The sequence below is a fragment of the Delphinapterus leucas genome, chromosome 5 (assembly GCF_059928025.1).
Source record: "Delphinapterus leucas isolate spDelLeu-1000000601 "Yukka" chromosome 5, BTC_Dleu_Yukka2, whole genome shotgun sequence".
Taxonomy (NCBI): domain Eukaryota; kingdom Metazoa; phylum Chordata; class Mammalia; order Artiodactyla; family Monodontidae; genus Delphinapterus; species Delphinapterus leucas.
The window spans coordinates 90216485-90237633 of record NC_143133.1 but is presented as its reverse complement, the minus strand read 5'-3'; the positions used below and the strand labels follow the sequence as shown (position 1 = coordinate 90237633).

At 37.5% G+C, this 21149-nt stretch overlaps 1 protein-coding gene across 1 annotated transcript in view; it reads left to right on the top strand.

Moving 5' to 3' along the window:
• Positions 1 to 21149, top strand: part of CDKL2 (cyclin dependent kinase like 2) — a 47625-nt gene that overhangs the window by 19989 nt on the left and 6487 nt on the right. Inside the window, exons 2-11 of the mRNA XM_089912068.1 lie at positions 5489 to 5683; positions 7812 to 7990; positions 9102 to 9214; positions 10595 to 10734; positions 12626 to 12714; positions 14550 to 14685; positions 15713 to 16011; positions 16611 to 16704; positions 20427 to 20550; positions 20780 to 20886. Of these exons, the coding sequence (XP_089768194.1) occupies positions 5489 to 5683; positions 7812 to 7990; positions 9102 to 9214; positions 10595 to 10734; positions 12626 to 12714; positions 14550 to 14685; positions 15713 to 16011; positions 16611 to 16704; positions 20427 to 20550; positions 20780 to 20886 (1476 nt within the window). The remainder of the gene's footprint in view (positions 1 to 5488; positions 5684 to 7811; positions 7991 to 9101; positions 9215 to 10594; positions 10735 to 12625; positions 12715 to 14549; positions 14686 to 15712; positions 16012 to 16610; positions 16705 to 20426; positions 20551 to 20779; positions 20887 to 21149) is intronic.

Below are 21149 nucleotides of genomic sequence, written 5' to 3'. Positions count from 1 at the left end.
CCAATCAAAGGCATTCTTATTTTGTTACAGTGCTTTTGTTTTTTTTAATTTTTTTATTTTTAAATTTTTCTTTATTTATTTGACTGCACTGGGTCTTAGTTGAGGCACGAGAGCTCTTAGTTGCCACATGCGGGCTCCTTAGTTGCGGCATGCAGGATCTAGTTCCCTGACCAGAGATCAAACCTGGGCCGCCTGCATTGGGAGCGCAGAATCTTAACCACTGGACCACCAGGGAAGTCCCTGGTTTTTGTTTTTTTAATCTCCAGCATCTGTTTTGATTCTTTATTAGGATTTCCACCTCTCTGCTTACATTGCCCATCTGTTCTTGCATGCTGTGTACTTTACCCATTAGAGCCCTAAGCATATTAATCATAGCTGTTTTAAATTCTTGGTCTGATAATTCCTACACCCCTGCCATGTCTGCTTCTGATGATTTTTCTGTGTCTTCAAATAGTGGTTTTTGTCTTTTGGTATGCCTTGTAATTTTTTTCTTCAGAGCTGGGCATGACGTACCAGGTAAAAGGAAGTGCTGTAAATAGGCTTTTAGTAATGTGGTGGTGAGGTTGGAGGAAGGGAAGTGTTCTGTAGTGCCATGATTAGGTCTCAGTCTTTCAGTGAGCCTGTGCTGCTAGCCTGTGAACTTTACAAGTGTTCTTCAGGGTTTTTGTCCCCTCCTTAGGTGGGATAGGATGGCTACAGTAGGCTGGAGTTGGCTATCTCCCTTCCTCAGCTGGTTAGGCTCTGCTTAACTGGTTCCCCCCAAGGGCAGGCCTTGTTAAGGACAGAGTGCTGTGGCATTTTTCCAAATGGTTCCTTTATTCCTCTCCCTGTGAAAGCTGAAGGAGATTCTTCTCTGAAATTTACTATCGGAACTTGGCTGAGCTCCTAGAAATAACATCTTACAGTGTTATGTGGATGCCCCTGTGACAGGGTTTCCCTGAAGTTTTTAACGCTCAGGCTTGGCCACATTGAGCTTCCGGTAACTTATCCATTGCAGTTCAGGTTTTCCTACCTTGGCATTGGTTCCCACAGAGCTTTGCCCTCGTGAGTCTCTGTTCCAGGAAGCAGAGACTCCCTGTGTTTGCTGGTTTGTCTCTCCAGTCTTGGAGCTGGTGGTTTGAGATGTCCTCATAAGAGATGAGATGTCCTCTCATCTCTTACGAATCCAAAAAGAGTTGTTGATTTTTTAGTCTACTCAGTTTTTTACTTGTTAGGATGGAGTGGAGACTTCCAAGCTCCTTACATGTGGAAAAGGAAACTGGAAGTCTACATACCTTTTATTATTTTATTATGTTTTAATTTCTTGGCCGCGAGGCTTGCAGAATCTTAGTTCCTCGACCAGGGATTGAACCTGGGCCCTCAGCAGTGAAAGTGTGGAGTCCTAACCACTGGACTGCCAGGGAATTCTCTACATACCTATTAAAATTTAAGTTTACTAGAAGTTTGTGTGTGTGTGTGTGTGTGTGTGTACTTATAATAAAAAACCAAGTGAAACAATAGGCCATTAGACTAAGGTGGCTGTAATATCTTGGCACCCTGTGTAAACAAATCAAAGGAAACCTAAGTCAGACTCAATTCCTGTAAATGCTCAAGGTTAAGACATTGTAAGTTAAGCACAACCAATCACAGTCAACTAGACTTTCCCAAGTAAAGCAACCACTTAAGCTGGAACCAACCAATCAAATAATTTACTTGTTTTGCTTCCATGTCTGCTCTATAAAAACTTTTCCCTTAGCTTCTTTTTTTTCTTTTTAAAATAAATTTATTTATTTTTGGCTGCGTTGGGTCTTCCTTGCTGCGCACGGGCTTTCTCTAGTTGTGGCGAGTGGGGGCTACTCTTCGTTGTGGCAGGCAGGCTTCTCATTGCGGTGGCTTCTCTTGTTGCGGAGCACAAGCTCTAGGTATGCGGGCTTCAGTTGTTGCAGCGCGAGGGCTCAGTAGTTGTGGCTTACAGCCTCTAGAGTGCAGGCTCAGTAATGGTGACACAGGGACTTAGTTGCTCTGCGGCATGTGGGATCTTCCTGGACCAGGGCTCAAAACAGTGTTCCCTGCATTGGCAGGTGGATTCTTAACCACTGTACCACCAGGGAAACCCTTTCCCTTAGCTTCTACCAGTAGAATGTTCCTAACCTCTTTCAGTATCGTGCTGCCCAGTTCAAATCAATGTTTGCTCAAATAAACTCTTGTCAATTTTAGCGTGTTTATCTTTTAACACACTGATACAAATTTTATTTATCTACTTATTTTAATTTTTGAAAAGGTAACATATGAATATGCTATAAAATTAAAATGCATTTCCCTGCCACCTTTGTGTACCAGCTATTTAGTTATACCTTCCATAAGCAACTGTATCCATCAAAGGAATTCTGGTGTGTGTACATATATCAAGCGTCAGCATATTCTACACACTGACCTGCATCTTGCCTTGTTTCCACTTAATGTAGCTTAGCGATTATTGCATACCCGTGGACATAAAACTGCCTTGTTCTTCTTTTTTTTTTTTTTTTTTTTTTTTTTTGCGGTACGCAAGCATGTGGGATCTTCCTGGACCGGGGCACGAACCCGCGTCCCCTGCATCGGCAGGCAGACTCTCAACCACTGCGCCACCAGGGAAGCCCTGCCTTGTTCTTTTTAACTGCTGCATTTTATTTCATTGTATGGATATGCGTTAATTCACTTAATATATTTGGAAAGTGCTTTGTGATCCAACCTGGAATCTTTTGTTTTAATAGCTAAGTTTAGCCCATTTATAGTTATGATGTAACATAAGTTTGGTCTTAGTTTTCCTTTTTTTCCCCTCTAGAGTCAGAATGGCTTAGTGGTTGAGAATAAGAAATCTAAATATTTTGTATGCAAGTCAGCTGCAGGTCTGGGTGTGTTTATAAGGCAGATGTTCTGGACATGAAGGAGGAACTAAACAAAACTGAAATCTTTTCAGGAAAAGACAGAGGCTACAATTCCTGGGTTCTAATCCTCCTCTACCAGTTATTGCTGTGTGACCTTGACCAAGTTACTTAACCTCTATGTGCTTTAGTTTCCTCATCTGTAAAACAGGATAATAATTGCAACTATTTTATAGGGTTTTTGTGCTTAAGGTAATGGAACATAGTAAGCACTATGTAGGGGTTAGTTATTATTATTTATAATATTATGTATTTTATTACTACTTTAAAAATATTTTTCTATATAGTCTACTTTTTAAAAAAAATTTAGTTTTGGCTGTGTTGGGTCTTTGTTGCTGCTGAGCGCAGGCTTTTTCTAGTTGTGGTGAGCGGGGGCTACTCTTCGTTGCCGTGCGCAGACTTCTCATTGCGGTGGCTTCTCTTGTTGTGGTGCACGGGCTCTAGGCACGTGGGCTTCAGTAGTTGTGGCACAAGGGGTCAGTAGTTGTGCCTCGTGGGCTCTAGAGCACAGGCTCAGTAGCTGTGGCACACGGACTTAGTTGCTCTGTGGCATGTAGGATCTTCCCGGACCAGGGCTCGAACCTGTGTCCCCTGCGTTGGCAGGTGGATTCTTAACCACTCTGACACCAGGGAAGAAGTCCCTAATTACTTTTTAAACATTGGATGTGTTTCCTTTGGTAATTTGGAAAGGTTTTTTTTTTCTTATAAATGAAAATCTTTAGTTCTTATTTTAATCTACAATGATTTCCCTGAGTCTTCAGAAGATTAATAACTTTTACATAAAATATTAATAGCAATTATAAATTATACTTTGTTGGAAAGGTTTTATTTTGTACTTTTTGTTACCTTTATAACTATAGAGTTATATAATATAGTTAATCCTTTGTAAAGTAATTATTGTATTTCTGTTTCCTCCTCTCTCCCATTCATCCGCCATCTGAAGAAGCTATCTTCTTTATCTTAGTGCTTACCATTAAACCTGTAAATATAATTAGACCTTATAATTAAACATTTCAGGTTAAAAGTATAATTCTGTCCCATTGACAAGGAAATCCACATACATACTCTCTTTTTTTTCTCATACTCTTATTTTGTTTGCATCTTCTCTTCTTTCTCCTAAGTTTGTTGCTAGTATCATTTGTACATTGTTAGGTTTTAAATATTCACTTTCTATTTTGTAACTGTGATACCCACATTTGTATAACACTTAGTCCTGCACTAATGGATTTACTGCTCATGTTCAGAAAATTTTCTCTGCTGTCTTTTTCTTGAATGACAATTTTTTGAGGTATAAATATTCTTTCCTTGAGGATTTTGAGGACTGTATTCTAGTAGTTTCCTCCTCTTTAAAAAAGAGGCAACGGCGAATTTCCTGGCGATCCGGTGGTTAGGACTCTGTGGTTTCACTGCCGAGGGCTCAGGTTCGATCCCTGCTCGGGTAACTAAGATCCCGCAAGCTGCGTGGTGTAGCCAAAAAAAAAAAAAAAGAGGCAACATTTCCTGGTGAGTGTTCATCTGCCATTTGTGTTTCCTTCTCTTTTCTTATAGTATCTTTGAATAGAGACTGGATCGGTTCCTTTTTGATTGTTTCTTATCTTGTAACAAAGTGAGCCCCTCCTGGACTGCTATTTGTAGGAGGTTCATTTTCAGGAAAACCTGTGGTCTTGTTCCAGGCTAGCAGGAATCCACCATGGTTCACAACGATTTTCCTTACAACACAAGCCTGAGTGTGGGATTGACTTATGTTATCCTTACTTTCTCTGAAACTTGTAGTTGCAGATTTGTTCATAATGAATTGTTTTGCCTTCCACTTGGCTTCACTGACAGATTGTTTCCAGCAAATGAGTTCCTATGTGATTATTCAGACGCCCTCTCCTCCTGTTCCCTGGTGCCATTCAGTTCTAGGGATGGTTTCACTGACAGTCTATGAACCCTGTTCTCATTATACCAAAGAAGGTTTTTTGTTTTTGTTGTTGTTGTTTTTCTTTTCAGGGTATGTCACCAACTTTGGAAAACTCTGCTCTGCCAGCTTTGTAGCCACAGATGATCTCTTGGTATCTTCCTAGACTCCTGTTTGACCTTCACAGTGCCACCTCGTTTGCTGTGGGTAGGGGTCATAAATCCTTCTTAGTTTCATCAAAGATGGAGCTACATTTCTTTGTCTCATTGGCTTTGTTGTGTTCTCTGAGAGGAGAATAGAGCAGTATGGTCTTTTTGACTCTAATTTAAAAACCAGGGCTTCCCTGGTGGCGCAGTGGTTGAGAGTCCGCCTGCCGATGCAGGGGACATGGGTTCGTGTCCCGGTCCGGGAAGATCCCACATGCCGCGGAGCGGCTGGGCCCGTGAGCCGTGGCCACTGGGCCTGCGCGTCCGGAGACTGTGCTCCGCAATGGGAGAGGCCACAGCGGTGAGAGGCCCGCATACCACACACACACACACACAAAAACCAAAATATAGTTTCACAATTTATACCGTTTATGCATTTTATTTATGTTTCTCTTATGCTAAGATCTCTTTTAGACTGTGACTAATTACTAGTAATTTGATCTTGTAAAAACTATTTTGTATTTTTCTTTTTATAATAGCAACTGAGGCATGAAAATCTCGTGAATCTGTTGGAAGTGTGTAAGAAAAAAAAGCGATGGTACCTAGTCTTTGAATTTGTTGACCATACAGTTCTTGATGACTTGGAGCTCTTTCCAAATGGACTAGACTACCAACTAGCTCAAAAGTATTTGTTTCAGATTATCAATGGAATTGGATTTTGTCACAGTCACAATGTAAGTGTTTAGTTTAAACAATTATTTAAAAAGTTGAAAATTTAGAAGAGTGTACAATGGACACCCATATACCTACCGCTGAATTCTATACTTGTTAACACTTTGCTATATTTGTTTTATGACATATTTACTTATCTGTTCATCCATTTATCTACTTATTAATTTGTCTTATTTATGCATTTTTTTAAAGTAAGTTGCAGACTTCAACTCTAAATACTTCAGCTCTGCATGTCATTAACTAGAGTTTGCAGAGTTTTTTTTTTTTTTTGAGGTAGCATTTACTGAGTGAAATGCACAAACTTTAAGTAATGAGTTTTGGCAGATACATACATGTAAGAATCCATTTATTTGTTAGTTCAGATTCTCTTGCCTAGTTGTGAAATATGAAAATCCCTGCTATTACTCTGTTGTCTATCACAACAATTTTATATCCTTTGAGAATCATATAAAAGCAATTCTAGGGGACTTCCCTGGTGACGCAGTGGTTAAGAATCCACCTGCTAATGCAGGGGACACAGGTTCGAGCCCTGGTCCAGGAAGATCCCACATGCCGCGAAGCAACTAAGCCCATGTGCCACAACTACTGAAGCCTGCGCTCTAGAGCCCATGCTCCGCAACAAAAGAAGCCACCACAATGAGAAGCCTGCGCACCACAACGAAGAGTAGCCCCTGCTCGCCGCAACTAGAGAAAGCCCGTGTGCAGCAACGAAGACCCAATGCAGTCAAAACTAACTAAATTAATTAATTAATTAATTTAAAAAAAAGAAAAGCAGTTCTAGGTAAAATGACACAAAGTATAAAATAACTAACACAGTGATTCTGCCAGTTTTACAAAATACTTTAAATGACATTTTTTGTGTGATAATAAAAGTAACAAATGCTAATGATAGAAGCGGAGCTGGCCCTGTGACCTTTACCATGGATGTCTAGGATGTAATAGAAATTGGTAGCTTATGCAAAATGCTCAGCAATGCCAATTAGGATGCTGGTCCTCTGAGTTTACAATAAATATATTTTTTAAAATTTCAAAATACAGTTTACTTATATTAGAGAGCTAGGCCTCATAATTTGTTTTGCCCAGCTCTAGAATTTTTAACATTGTCTGCCAGTGTCCTGTTTTCTCCTTCCATAGTCTCTCTTTTAGAAATCATAATCAGCTGACCTTGTTTTAGCCTCTTTACATTTATAATTGCTTGATGAGTGCCTCCAATCGGGTACTCATAAATCCACTTAAAAGCCTATATGGCTAAAACTAAACTACTAATTACTCTTAATCAAACCTAACTTTTTCCAGACTTTTCTATTTTTGGTAATGGACCCACTGTTCTTTTAGTTTTCCAAGTTTAAGTAAAATATCTGAGATTACTTCCTAAATTCTGTTGATTCTTGATTTAAAATATTTCTACACTGCACCTCTTCCTTTCCATTCCTTTGAGCACCAGACTAGTTTATGCCCTTATCACCTCCTAGTTGTCCCACTGCTCTTCTTCCCACTTCTAGTCCCCCTCTCTGCTTTACCTTGTTCGTGGCCAACATCTTCTTTAAACACCTTGTTGGTCATGTCACTTCCATGGGTTCCCATGGCCCTGACACAAGCTCAGACTTCCCAGAGTGGCAGTTGAGGCAAAACCTAGTACATAACCTCTACTCCAGAAAAAACATTTCCCCAGCATCTCCTGATCTATTCCCATCTTCACTCTTTTGCTCTCTTTGCTACCCTCACTTGGATTGCCCTTTCATTTCTACATTTATCCAGGTCATACTAGTGTTAAAGACCTGTCTTAGCCCACCCTTTTCCACAAAAATTTTCCCTGACCAGCCCAGTCTTCAATGACAGCTTTACTCTCTTAGTCTTGAGAGCTGTCCTTATCAGAGCAATTGATTTGGTAATTAATAATATATATTTCATCCAATATCTTTGATCGTTTAAATAAAATTTTAAGCATAAATGTTCTTTTTTTTCCCAACTAGGTCCCAGGTTCTTTAAAGCCAGGAACAGTTTTATAGGCTTTTATTTGTACTTATTATAGGGACAAAAACAGTGCCCTGCATATGACAGGTGCTCAAAAATAATTTGTTTGCTTAACTTGATGTGCCAGTATATTTCATACTCTGCTTTTTGTCTTAGATCATACACAGAGATATAAAGCCAGAGAATATATTAGTCTCCCAGTCTGGTGTTGTCAAGTTATGTGATTTTGGATTTGCACGGACACTGGCAGCTCCTGGGGAGGTTTATACTGATTATGTGGCAACCCGATGGTACAGAGCTCCAGAACTATTGGTTGGTGATGTCAAGTATGGCAAGTAAGACATGAGCAAGGTGGGCGGTGGGGAGGGCAGATTTAACTCTCTTTTCTTGATAAAATGGAACATGTTTTTAATATGATGAAAGATCCCTCTAACACGGAAAGGAAGTTTTCAGTTCAGAGAACTTTATAAAGTTATTTGTAAACATTTTTGGTGCTTCCCCTTTGAACATTCTTGTGAAACAAGTTGGTGTGAGTATAATTATTTTAAAGGTAGGGAAATCAAGGTAAGTGGTCTGTTTTTAATAGTAAGTTAGAAATAGGTATATTTCTCACTTGTAAAGAGAGGTAACATTGACCAGGTAAGTCTGACACTTGCAATGAGGCAAAGTAGCGTGGGCAAGGGTGAGGGTAGAAATGGAACTGAGTGAATAGTTTCAAAAAGATAAATCGTCTTCATAAATGAATTCTTCAAAGAAGAAGGGATTGGAAGTTTTACTGATTTTGATAGAAATTGTTTTAAAATGTGTTTTGCAATTTCTCTGCTTTCAGAGTACAATTCATTTAATATTTTCTTAATTACTCTGAGCTCTCGTTTTACCGCCATACTGTCACTTTTGTACCATGTTATAATTCCGCTATGACCTTAAGCAATTTCAAGGTAGTTGTCCCTACGGTAATGATGCTGGAATATCCTTTAAGTTTTTGTGACCGATTTTTAAGACAGTTTTTCTATTTCCCCCTATTAGCTTTCAGTTCTCCTTGTTGTTTGTGTTCGCAACACCCTTCTCCTTCTGGTATGCTGTTTTCAGCGTATGGTGGGATAGACTGAGGAACCTTGTCAAAGTTATGTGTGAACAAAAAATGAGTAGCCACTGAATGGAAACCCAAAAGGCTTATTTTCAGAATAAAGTATACTTAACAACTGTTTTGAGTCTTCGGAAGTCTTTTCCCTCATGTCACATGATTGAAGTTTCTGGAAATTTGATATATGTAAAATTGGAAATTAACACTTTAAGTTTATAGGGAAATGTATTTTGTAGAGTAATCTAAGGCTTACTACTACGTTTTTCAGTACCAAGAACACCAAATAGTAATATGCAGAACAGATTCAGTCATAGTAAGCATAGTAAGATGCCAGGTTTTATACCACATTGCTTTTCTTTCAGGGCTGTTGATGTGTGGGCCATTGGCTGTCTGGTAACTGAAATGCTCATGGGGGAACCCCTTTTTCCTGGAGATTCTGATATCGATCAGTTATATCATATTATGGTGTGTTTGGGTAAGATTATACGTCTGCATTTTAAATTTTAGTGATTGTTTATATTTATTTTACAAGCTGTTGGTACATTAAAGATGATACGTGTTTTGAATGGGTGTAGGGAGCAAGTAGGAAAAACTCATCTATCTCTCTCTTTATGTATATATTCAGTCATTCTCAGTCTGGCTTTTGTCTATCTGACATATTGTCCTAATCATGCTCTCACCTGCCCTCCTGCCAACTCCCCCGCTAAAGAAAAAAGCAAACGTTGTACATTCTCTCTGCACTTTTGCATTCAATAAATCACATGTAGAGAAAATACAAATGATCATATTATCTTTGGGTCAGCAAGCATTTGTGTTATATATCTATTACCCTCTTTCTCATCTTCAAACTGAGAGACACAGGGACTTCCAAAGTAATTTTTTTTTTTTTTTTTTGCGGTACGTGGGTCTCTCACTGTTGTGGCCTCTCCCGTTGTGGAGCACAGGCTCCGGACGCACAGGCCAAACAGCCATGGCTCACGGGCCCAGCCGCTCCGCGGCATGTGGGATCTTCCCGGACCGGGGCACGAACCCGTGTCCCCTGCATCGGCAGGCTGACTCTCAACCACTGCGCCACCAGGGAAGCCCCTTCCAAAGTAATTTAATCTTGCTGCAGTTCTGACTTTTGTTGCTAGTGCTTTGGACAGAATTTCAAAGCTAGACTATCAAAGTCATCTTACATTTGTTGAAATATCAACTTTCTGTTGGGTGATGGAGTTTGTAAAATAGAAATAGTGGGTAATTACTTGAGGGTTATTTAACTCTTAGATTTTAGTTTCCAGGTTAGAAGTTCAATAAACAATACAATGGTTTCTTATAGCAGAATTTTCATATATATTTTATATTAGGTTAGGTATTAAAGTTGAGAGAAAAGATAAAAGTGATCAAATCAGCCCTTAGATACAGATACACTGGGCAAAAATTAAATTCTTAAAGGGTGGAACTTATTTATCTAGATTAGATTCTGACCATATGACTATTAATATTTTCATCTTTGGTCAGCACTTTATGCTTTGTAGTTAGAAATGCAGTGCTGGTACTTATATCTAAGAAATTATACAATGTTCTTTACCTGTGCTTTTCCTATACTCCCTTGCATCTTCAGTTCTATGTATAGTAGCGTGTGAACTTTTCTGAATGAGTATGTTGAGATAAGAATGTTAATTCTTTTGCGTTGACTTATGTCAAAGCCACCTAAAGACTGCCAGGCGCCACCACAATAAGAACACTGTGTGTTCGGTTGTTTTTGCATGCGGAGAGAGTCCCCGCTCTACAAGCTGTGTTACACTCATCTCTACTCCACACCACCTGTCCCATGATGCGTAATGACAGAGATGTGTACCATTCTCACTGCCAGGTAATCTCATTCCAAGACATCAGGAGCTGTTTTATAAAAATCCTGTGTTTGCTGGAGTAAGGTTGCCTGAAATCAAAGAAACGGTTCCTCTTGAAAGACGCTATCCCAGGCTCCCTGAAGTTGTGATAGATTTAGCAAAGGTAATCGTACTTTTTCTTTGCACTTTCTGACAGGGAATTTACATTATGGAAATTTGATTTTCTCTTCGTTTTTTCTTGTCCAGTTGATCTTTTAGGACAACAGTTTCCTCTGATGATTTAAATTTTTGTACATTTTAAGCGTTTTATTTGGTGGGCGTGGGGATGGAGGGACTTTAGAGATAAAGACCTGAAAATTTTGCTTGTTTTAAGAAACCCATTTCATATTATCTGGCAAGTCTTAAGTGTGAAAACATTCTCATAATGACATGTTTTTAATGTTTAACATTTAAAATGCAAGCCTTGTGTAAGTGGAAAAGAGAAGAAAAATAGGGTAAGAAAATAAAAAGAAGGGTAGAGAAGCAGGAAAATATTAAAGTGTAAGGCATAGGACCATGGCCTGTAGTGTATTGTTAAAAAGGGGCTTTTGCTTAACCACTAGATTCACTGAAGCTAATTTTTAAATGATCATCACCTTTGCCTTGTATTTGAATGAGGGAGACTTTAGGGAGATCCTCACTGGATCAAATGGTCTCTAAAAGTGGACCTTTTGGAATTATTCGCTCAAAAATTTCTTATTAGTTAGGATTGTCCAAAAGTGTTGATAAACTAAGTATCTCTAAAAGAGCAGGGTCACATAACATTTACCCAAGATATTTTTTGCTTTTTTACTTCTTTAAATAGCTCATTAAAAAACAGCTTAGTAAGCTTATAACTAATTATAACAAGTTCTTAGAATAATACATTGTTATTTTTCTACATAGTCTGACAGATACAAATATTTTTCATTGAGACAAGCTTTATGATCTGTCTGTGAAGAGATTTAAAGGGAATAAAGGTAAAACAATATTGTGCAACTTATATCCCTTATGGTAGAATCATATAACTTTTTAAACATTTTATTATAAGAAATCTCAAACATAGAAAAGAAAGTAGAAAAAGCAGTGGTGTAATGAATCTCACGAGCTAGTCATTAGCTACAACAATTAACAATATTTGGAAAATATTTCATCTATCCTGTCCACACACTCAGCAACTTTTTTTTTGGAGTATTTTGAAGCAAATTCCAGATATTATATTATTTCACTTATAAATGCCTTAATTATTTGCAGAATTTTCTTGTTCATTTAAAGCTACTTATTGATAAGTCCCTTCTATTCTTACTGTCAGTGAGTGGTTCCAGTGAATCAGAACAAGATATAATAAAATCTATAATAAAATGAAAGAACGTAGATAAAATAAAATCATCTATGTCAAGTATCTAGCACAGTAATAAGCACAGAGTAGGTTCTTTCCCTTCCATTCTGTAAGTACTTTAAATTTTAAAAATTCACAAAAATTCTTTAGTATTGTAAAATATCTAATCAGTGCTCAAAATTTCATTAATTTTCTCATAATTTCTTTGAATTAGGATCCACATGAAGACTAGAGTTCTCAATTGGTTGATATGTCTTTTAAGATTCCTAATTTACAAGCTCTTCTTCATCTCTTTGTTTTTTGTTTAAACCTTGCCATTTATCTGTTAAAGAAAATAGGTTGTTTGTCCCTTAGAATTTTCCACATAATGTAGTTTAATATGTTCCTTTGTGTCCTGTATTTTGTATAAACTCACAGCAGAGCTAGAGCTCAGTCAGAATCAGGTTGATTTTTTGGCAAGACTACTTCATAAGAGGTTTGTATATTTCTGTCCAGAGACACTGAATGTCTGGTGTTCTTTCTTTTTGTGATATTAGCAATCATTGGTAGTCATAGTCTAGATTTGTGCTTTATTCTTTATCATTTATTATAGATGTTTAAAATTCATTGACTGTGAAAAGGAATTTTCTATATTTAGAAATGTAAATGTAGGCAGTTTTTCTTTGATATGAACTGTATGTATTCCTTGGTTTCCCAGAAATGCTTACATATTGACCCAGACAAAAGGCCCTTCTGTGCTGAGCTCCTGCACCATGATTTCTTTCATATGGATGGATTTGCTGAGAGGTATAGTACTGTGTTTTCTAGGTCATACCAACCTAGAGTTAAAGTAAGGCCCCCATACAGTACATAACAGTAACAAACAGTATTTCTCTTATTACTCTACCCACCTACTATTACAGGAGCTCAAATATTTACCACCCTACCTCCATTCACCCTTAGCAATAATGTATTCCTAAGAGTGGTCCCCTGCATTCAGTAAATTAGGGCTCTTGGTTTTCACGAAGCAGTCCCTTCATGCTTTCTTTCTGTCTCCCCCTGGTGACATCTACCACTCAGGTCACTGATTTCTGTGTTGCTACCAGCTGTGTGATGCCATCATCTTGGGTGCTGATGCATTTGCAATGGTGCCATCTCGTGTTGCTGCTGAACTCATACCATACCCAGTCCTATGACACTGCTGACACTGCTGATGTGCTGGAGACCTTGATGTGCCAAACCTGTAGGTGCCAGAGCGGCTGGCATGGTCTCCTGTGCTGTTCCAGCTGCTGGCATCAGAGCAGCTGACAAAACAGAAAGTAGTGAGATGAGTGGCAATGACATTGCTTTATATTTTTGCAAATCTATTTACTATCTAGTTGAATAAAAGATAGCTGGGTTCTCATATTTGCTTCTGCATTCGACTAGTTGTGATATGTTGTTTTGGTTGAAATAAGTGGAGAAACTCTGGCCTCACACAAATATGTAGCTGGAAAATGGAAGAGTATTTTAATAGCCCTTTTAGATTACTGTGGGTATTCTTCTTTGATTCTATACCAAAACTGACAGTGGTAGTTTCTTTAACGTTGCTTGCATTGTGGAATCTGAAACCATACCAATGAACTTCTTATCCCGTTACATTAAAATCCACTTGTCTAACTTGCACTTTGAATTGACCTTTTACCCATGCATGCTTTTGTAGCATGATGCATTAGTCATTTGGAAAATATTGTTTTGCTAAGTTATGCAGAGCTTTAGAATGTTGATATTTCATTATACAATATCAAAAAGTCATATTCTCTCTCATCAGAAAAGTCTGTAGTATTAGGAATCTGCTAAGTTCATGGTAGTGGAGACAAGTTGAACAGAATTCTAATTTTGCATAAAAATTTGAATTTTATCATTGATGCAAATATTATCAGTTGTTTTCCTTGAAGTAACAATCTCCTTTGTTCATTTTTTAAAAAGAAAATATCTGCTGAATACCACAAGTCTGAATAATAATAATAATTTTTTTTTCTGTCAGTCTTTCAAGTAATAATGTTGTCCCATGAAAAAAGTGGCTAGTTTAGCTTGTATCTCAACCAGTTACACAAGTACTTTTCTTCAGACAACCATTGCACTTTGATTTGTAGCAGAGGTACTTTATGCATATTCCTATTTTGTCACACAGAATGTGGAAAAAGATATGTTCAGGGGTTTAGATTTAATTAAATAAATATATATATTTTTTACTGCTCCATCAGGGACATTCTTAAACAAAACTGCCCCCCACCCCTTTTAACCTGAGAATGTGTGGCTAGGAAGGATACAATAACTGCTAGTAAAGTTTGGTGCCACTGCTTCAATTCTTGGTAAGCCACCTGCACTTTTACCCCCCACTGCTTTTTATACCATCAGTGCAAATGTCAACATGGTGAAAAAGAAGTCGCCTTCGTAATAAGATAAGAGCTTTGACCTCGTGAACCTCCTGAAATGTTCTCAGGGATTCCCAGTTCTGCAGACTACCTCATTTCTTGTTTTGAAAACACAGTTGAGTTTAATACTCAATTTTTAAAAATAAATATCTTGAAAACCATTTTTTTCTAGATTTATCTGTCTCATACAATCTTATTTTATTGATACATGTAATTTTTATGTAGGTTTTCTCAGGAACTGCAGTTAAAAGTACAGAAAGATGCCAGAAACATTTCTTTATCTAAAAAACCCCAAAACAGAAAGAAGGAAAAGGAAAAAGATGATTCCTTGGGTGAAGAGAGAAAAACACTTGTGGTACAGGTAAATTTCCATGTTTCAATGGGTATTAAATTTTAAATTTAATATATCCTTAAATTTGGGGGGTGGGGGGCAGGGAATAATGAAGATCTTAAAAGTTTCCTGAGTGGCTAACAAGTTAACTTTTAGCTTACTTGTAAAAATGTATCTTTTCTGTAGACATTACCTGTTTAAAAAAAATCTTAGCATATCATGTACTGAATGCCTACTGTGTGCCAGTCTGTGCAATAGGGCTTGTCAGGAAATCACTCTCATCCAAGAGCATTTAGACACATGTGTGCACACCCACATGCAAACACATGGACACAAACACATGCACACACCATTTTTTTGCCCTAAATGATAGGAAAGAAAAATGTAATTTTTAGAATTTTATATAAAGTAGAGCATTTAAAATTTGAGATTTGGGTACTCAATTTATTTAAAGTTTACTTTTCTTGGTAATTTATCCAGAATCTGTTCTTGGTAAGATAATTCAAATCTACCACCAACCCACTCCCATTTCTCAAGTGAACCCAAAGAAGAATGAGTCCTCAATTCTGTGTTCCCTGACTCTAAATATATGAGTACAAAAGCGAGCATGTTTGAGTCCTCTTCCATTGTTTTCCACTGAAATATAAATGTGATATGTGTGTATATCATTAAATCTGATATATATATATATATATATATATATATATATATATATATCAGAGCTAGTGTGAGTTTCATTTTCATTTGAAATAGATGTCTGACTGAGAATCCCGGGTTTAATTATAATTCCATAGGTAGAATAAGAAAAACTGGAGCACAAGAAGGTGATATCTCGGGCTTCCCTGGCAGTCCAGTGGTTAAGACTTCCAATGCAGGGGGCCCTGGTTTGATCTCTGGTCAGGGAACTAAGATCTCACATGCTGCACAGTGCAGCCAAAATTTTTTTTAAAAAAGGGGATATCTCTGGAATTCTGCTTTCGTTGATAAAGTACTTTATAGGAAAAGGTGATTTTTCATTCTCCTCAGATCATTAATGTTATTAACATTTTTGTAACAGGATACAAATGCTGATCCCAAAATTAAGGATTCTAAAGCATTTAAAATAAAAGGCTCAAAAATGGATGGAGAAAAAGTTGAAAAAGTCAGTCGAGCTTCAAATGCCAGCTGTCTCAATGACAATGGGATGAGCCACATCAAAACAGTGCCTTCAACAAGCCTCCGAGATTGCAGTAATGGCAGCGTGGGCCACACAAGAAATCCAGGCATGGCAATTCCTCCACTTACGTACAACCTTTCTGCAGTGGCTCCCACTATTAATTCTGGAATGGGAACTATCTCAGGAGTTCAGAGTTACAGGTATGAATTAGGAAAATAAGAACAAAATGTTGTTTAAGGAAAGGACATCTTTACAAATTGCAAATATTTATCGATTCAGCCACATGTATTATTACTCTCAGGTTTCTGAATCCTATTCATTTTTGTCAGGTTACTGTTTCAAAGGACTTCTTGGCTAATGTGATAAAAATGATTAGCATTTGATCAAAAAATTTACCTGAGTCCTAAGAAAATAAGGTTGTATTATTTAAGGTGAAGGAATCTATAGCCATTTAGTCTAATAACACAAAAGGAGTTTGTCATTATAAAAGAGATAATTGGTTTTGAGCGTCTGCTGCTTCATGGCATGGCTGTGGGCATGTAATAGTACAAAGGAGCTCCTGTTGGGAATTTCGCAGAAAGGAAGGTAATTCATTGGCATTGAAGGCTGGGTGGGAGGCATGAGGGTAGTGGTAAAGGACAGAATGTTTCACCAGATCTGTGAGCATTGTATGTTTAAGAATAGGCATTAAATTCTGATTAAACTGCATGTCACTTGGTGTTGGGTCTTTTGATTTTGTGCTTGAAAAAAAAAATTACTGCTGGGTCTAACGCAAATTTTTTTGTGGCTTTTGTTACAGAGTGGATGAGAAAACCAAGAAGTATTGTATTCCATTTGCTAAACCAAATAAACATTCTCCAGCAGGAGTTTATAATATTAATGTGACCACATCGGTAAGTGATCTGTTTCAGAGGCAGAAGAGCAAACATTAGTCATTTCTAGACTTCTATTAATAGTAAATATGATAGTGAAGAACTGAGAGTTTTATTGAGAGACGTATCATAAAGTGGAAACTTAATTATGTATATATCATCCCAGCGTGTCAAAATCATAAAGTGAGAGACAAGTTTAAGTTTCATAAGTCTGGAAATTTAAATATAAGATGTTGTTATTATATAGAATGGATAAACAACAAGATCCTACTGTGTAGCACAGGGAAGTATATTCAATATCCTGAGATAATGGAAAAGAATATAAAAAAGATATATATACGTATAACTGAATCACCTTGCTGTACAGCAGAAATTCACCCAATATTGTAAATCAATTATACTTCAATAAAAAAAGATGTTATTATTAAAATGATATGTTTTAATTTTTTCAGTAATGGTAAAGTTTCTTAACCTAATGCTTGGTGATCAGTTCTTTTTTAGAGTAGATGAGAAGATAAGTTGTCTTATCTCACCCACACCAGGTTTCTGGTGGAAATAGTCTATTTATTCATTTAATAAATATTGATTATCTATTATGTTTAAGCCACTGAAGAAGAATGTCAGTCTTTCTCTTCAGGAATCTCGTGGTTTAGTAGAGAATCAACACATTAAAACAGTGTCAGATTGCAGTAGTAGAAGCATGTCAAGATTCAGAGGTCTTCTGAAGGTTCAGAGGAGCGTTATTATGCTGAACACAGCTACCAGAATGCTTCTTTTTAAAGTTAAGTTGAATCATCATTGTTCTTCCACTCAAAACCCTCCATTGGCTTCTCATCTCTGAGTAAAGACCAAAGTGCTTTTAGGGCCTGTTAGTCCCTGAGTGACTCACTCCCTCATCCCTCTATCCCACCCCTGGCTACTCTCATTTTTGATCACTCCATTCCAACCACATTGATTGCCTTGTTATTCCTGGAACATATACTCCCACATATGGGTTTTTGCACTTGCTATTTCCTCTGTTTTAGAACATTCTTTCCCCAGATAATCCAAAGAATTTGCTTTTTCTCCTCCTTGGCTTACATGAAGCCTTATTGTGAGGTCTTCCCAAATATTTTAATTCATTTTGTCTATTATTCTCTCCCCTCCCCTTGCTTAATTGTTTTTTTTCCATTGCCTTACCCGACATCCTCTATTCTCTTATTTATATATGGTCTGTCTCTCCCTCCCCCTCCCCACCACCCCAAATGTAAACTTCCAAGGAAGGATTTGTGCTTTGTTTGTTTTCCTCACTTCTCTGCCCCACACCTAGAACAGTGTCTAACGCATTGAAGCTGCTTAAGAAATGTGGTGAATAGATTTTTCTGCCAGGGAAGGGGCGGTATGGATGTATTCCCCAGAGTATTTTTCTCACACATTTCCCTTCTCTACCTCTCCCATTATCCTCAGAGCTGAAAAATATAGCCTTCTTTTCATATCTCTGATGATTGCAATTGTTTTTCTTTTAACTATTCTTAGCCTATAATTTCACTACCAATAATACTTTCCTTTTTGATATATCCTACTCATTTATTTGTGGATATTTTTGTGTTTTACCTTCCTGGTCTGCTCTGGAAGATTATTTTGATCAGCAAGTCTTTTCAAAGTAGCCGGCTCAATACCATTTTGCTGGAATTGATATTAGCCTTCTTTCAGGCATTGCATTATCAGTGCTGGCTGATAATCTTAGATCTCATTTCTGTTTATCCTTCTTTGGAATAGGCAATCAAGAAAGGAGGTAAAGATTAGTAGGGAGAAGACCCACTGGAGTCTTTTCTTAATGAAAATTAACCGAGGCAGAACTAAGGCTAAACTTTCTTCAGCTTCTAGGTTGAACATCAATAGCCTTCTCCCATGCTGTATGCCCTGATTCTGAGATGTGAATACATATATTATTATAAACATCTCTTATGTATATTATGTGTCACTTTTTTTTTTTTTTTGTAAATTAATTAATTAATTTATTTATTTTTGGCTGCGTTGGGTCTTCATTGCTATGCGTGGGCTTCTCATTGCAGTGGCTTCTCTTGTTGCGGAGCACGGGCTCTAGGCGCACGGGCTTCAGTAGTTGTGGCCTGCGGGCTCTAGAACTCAGGATCAGTAGCTGTGGCACACAGGCTTAGTCGCTCCGCAGCATGTGGGATCTTCCCGGACCAGGGCTCGAACCCATGTTCCCTGCATTGGCAGCCAGATTCTTAGCAACTGCACCACCAGGGAAGTCCATGTGCTACTTTTTGAGTATATAAACCTAGTAGTTTGGACTCATTTTATTGTTTTATACTTGCAGATAGTTTTTTTTAAAACTATTTTATTTTACAGCTGATTTGAACCTTGAGCCTTAGCACTCATTCTATTAAAAGAGCAAATAGAGGGGGCTTCCCTGGTGGCACGGTGGTTGAGAATCCGCCTGCCAATGCAGGGGTAACGGGTTCGAGCCCTGGTCCAGGAAGATCCCACATGCCATGGAGTAACTAAGCCCTTGAGCCACAACTACTGAGCCCGTGTGCCACAACTGCTGAAGCCCGCTTGCCTAGACCCCGTGCTCTGCATCAAGAGAAGCCACTGCAATGAGAAGCCCACGCACTGCAACAAAGAGTAGCGTCCGCTCTCTGCAACTAGAGCAAGCCCATGTGCAGCAACGAAGACCCAACGCAGCCATAAATAAATAAATAAATAAATAAATTTATTTTAAAAAAAAGAGAGAGAGCAAATAGAAACAGCCAAAAGAAAGACACTCAAAAGCTCACTACAGGACTTTTGAAGACTTTCTGAGAGGCAGAGTAGCATAATTCACAGAATATTAAGCTCGAGGTATCTGGAATCTCAGTGGCTTAACACTGTCATTATACTCTTTGTGTGTATATTTCAGTATACATACATATATGTGGATATACATGGACATACATAGGATTTCATTATCTATATTGGTTTCTTTCCTTTTAGTAAATCATATAATCTCTCTATGTATCATCTGTTTTGAAAATGTGGAAAAGAATGTAGAGTTTCTGTGATTCTCAAATGAAACAGATTGGGAACTTGTCAAATTCATAAAGGTGCAGAATTGAGGTGCTGCTGTGCTGTTCTTCTCTTTATTATTTTTCCAGACTTTATCAAATATGAAGTAATAGTGCTTAGAAAGATTAGGAATATGATTGAAGTTATAATTTTATACTTAATAAACTGTATTTCTAGGAAAATGATATTTGCTAACAGTGAGGAGTAAGACAAGGACAGATGTAAAAAAATGAGTCACAAGATTATCATTGGGAAAGTGAAAAATGTGCTAGGAGATGTGATATACATGACAAGATGTACTATTCAAAATTCATGTGGCAACAGCAACTATGCTAAAAAGCCCAGCAAGTGTCATAAGACCTGACCTTGCTGGCCTGAAAGACCAGGACACGGATGGCCATCTTTTAACCTTGTACTACTTGCCAGGACTTACACTGAAGTTTGGTGGAGGGAGAAGGAGAAACTCATAGCAACCAACCAATCTGCTTGTTAGTAATTTTAATAGATTTAAAGAGGAAGAGGTTTGAAATAACTGGATGAAATTGTTTTGTATGTTATTAGTGTTCTTCAAATTTTGTATTATTCTAGCTTTTCAATTCTATAAATTTTAGGATATGAACATAGTAGTCATGAAAGGGGGCAAGCTTACCTGGAGGCTAATTCATTTGTGTTAACCATTCTGATGATATTAGGTTGCTAGTGAAAAGAGTCTACTTCAGGCAAATAAGAAAAGAAGGGAATACTCAAAGAGAGATGTCCGTTTGCCTGAACTAAACTATAATCATCTCCGTGAACTAAAAGCCTTGGAAGGCATCGGTATGTTTGTAACGCTTTTACTTTTTCAGCCCTTTTGTTTACATTATTTAAAATGCATGTTAAGTAAACTAACACAATATTAAAAATTTATAGTAACTTTACATATTTAAGTATGTGAAAATGTACAGACTTATGTACAAGAAGTACATACCAAGGGACAGATACTGAATGTGAAGAACTAACAAAAACGTCTGATTTTCTCACTGTGTTTATGGTTATTTTTATCTAGCTCGAAATTCCAGGCTAATAAAGAAGGAGAACAAAAATCTTTCAGAATCTCGAATTCCTTCTCTGGTCGCTATTGACTTGCACACCTTCAATACTGCATTACATCAGGTATAGAAATACTCTCTGTAGGACGCATGGAACTCGGGTCTCTCTCATATTTCCTTTTAAAGTGTCCTATGGAGAGTTTGCTCTTAAGAATTGGGCAGGTTTATTAGTGGGATTTATAAAATTTTGCTTGTTAAATTTTGTTTTATGGTTCATTGCATTAAGTACCCTTCTTACATATATATTTACATGAACATTTCCCAGTTTACAGTGATCAATTTTTCATAGATTAAAAAATTGTGTGTGTGTGTGCATGCATGTGTGTA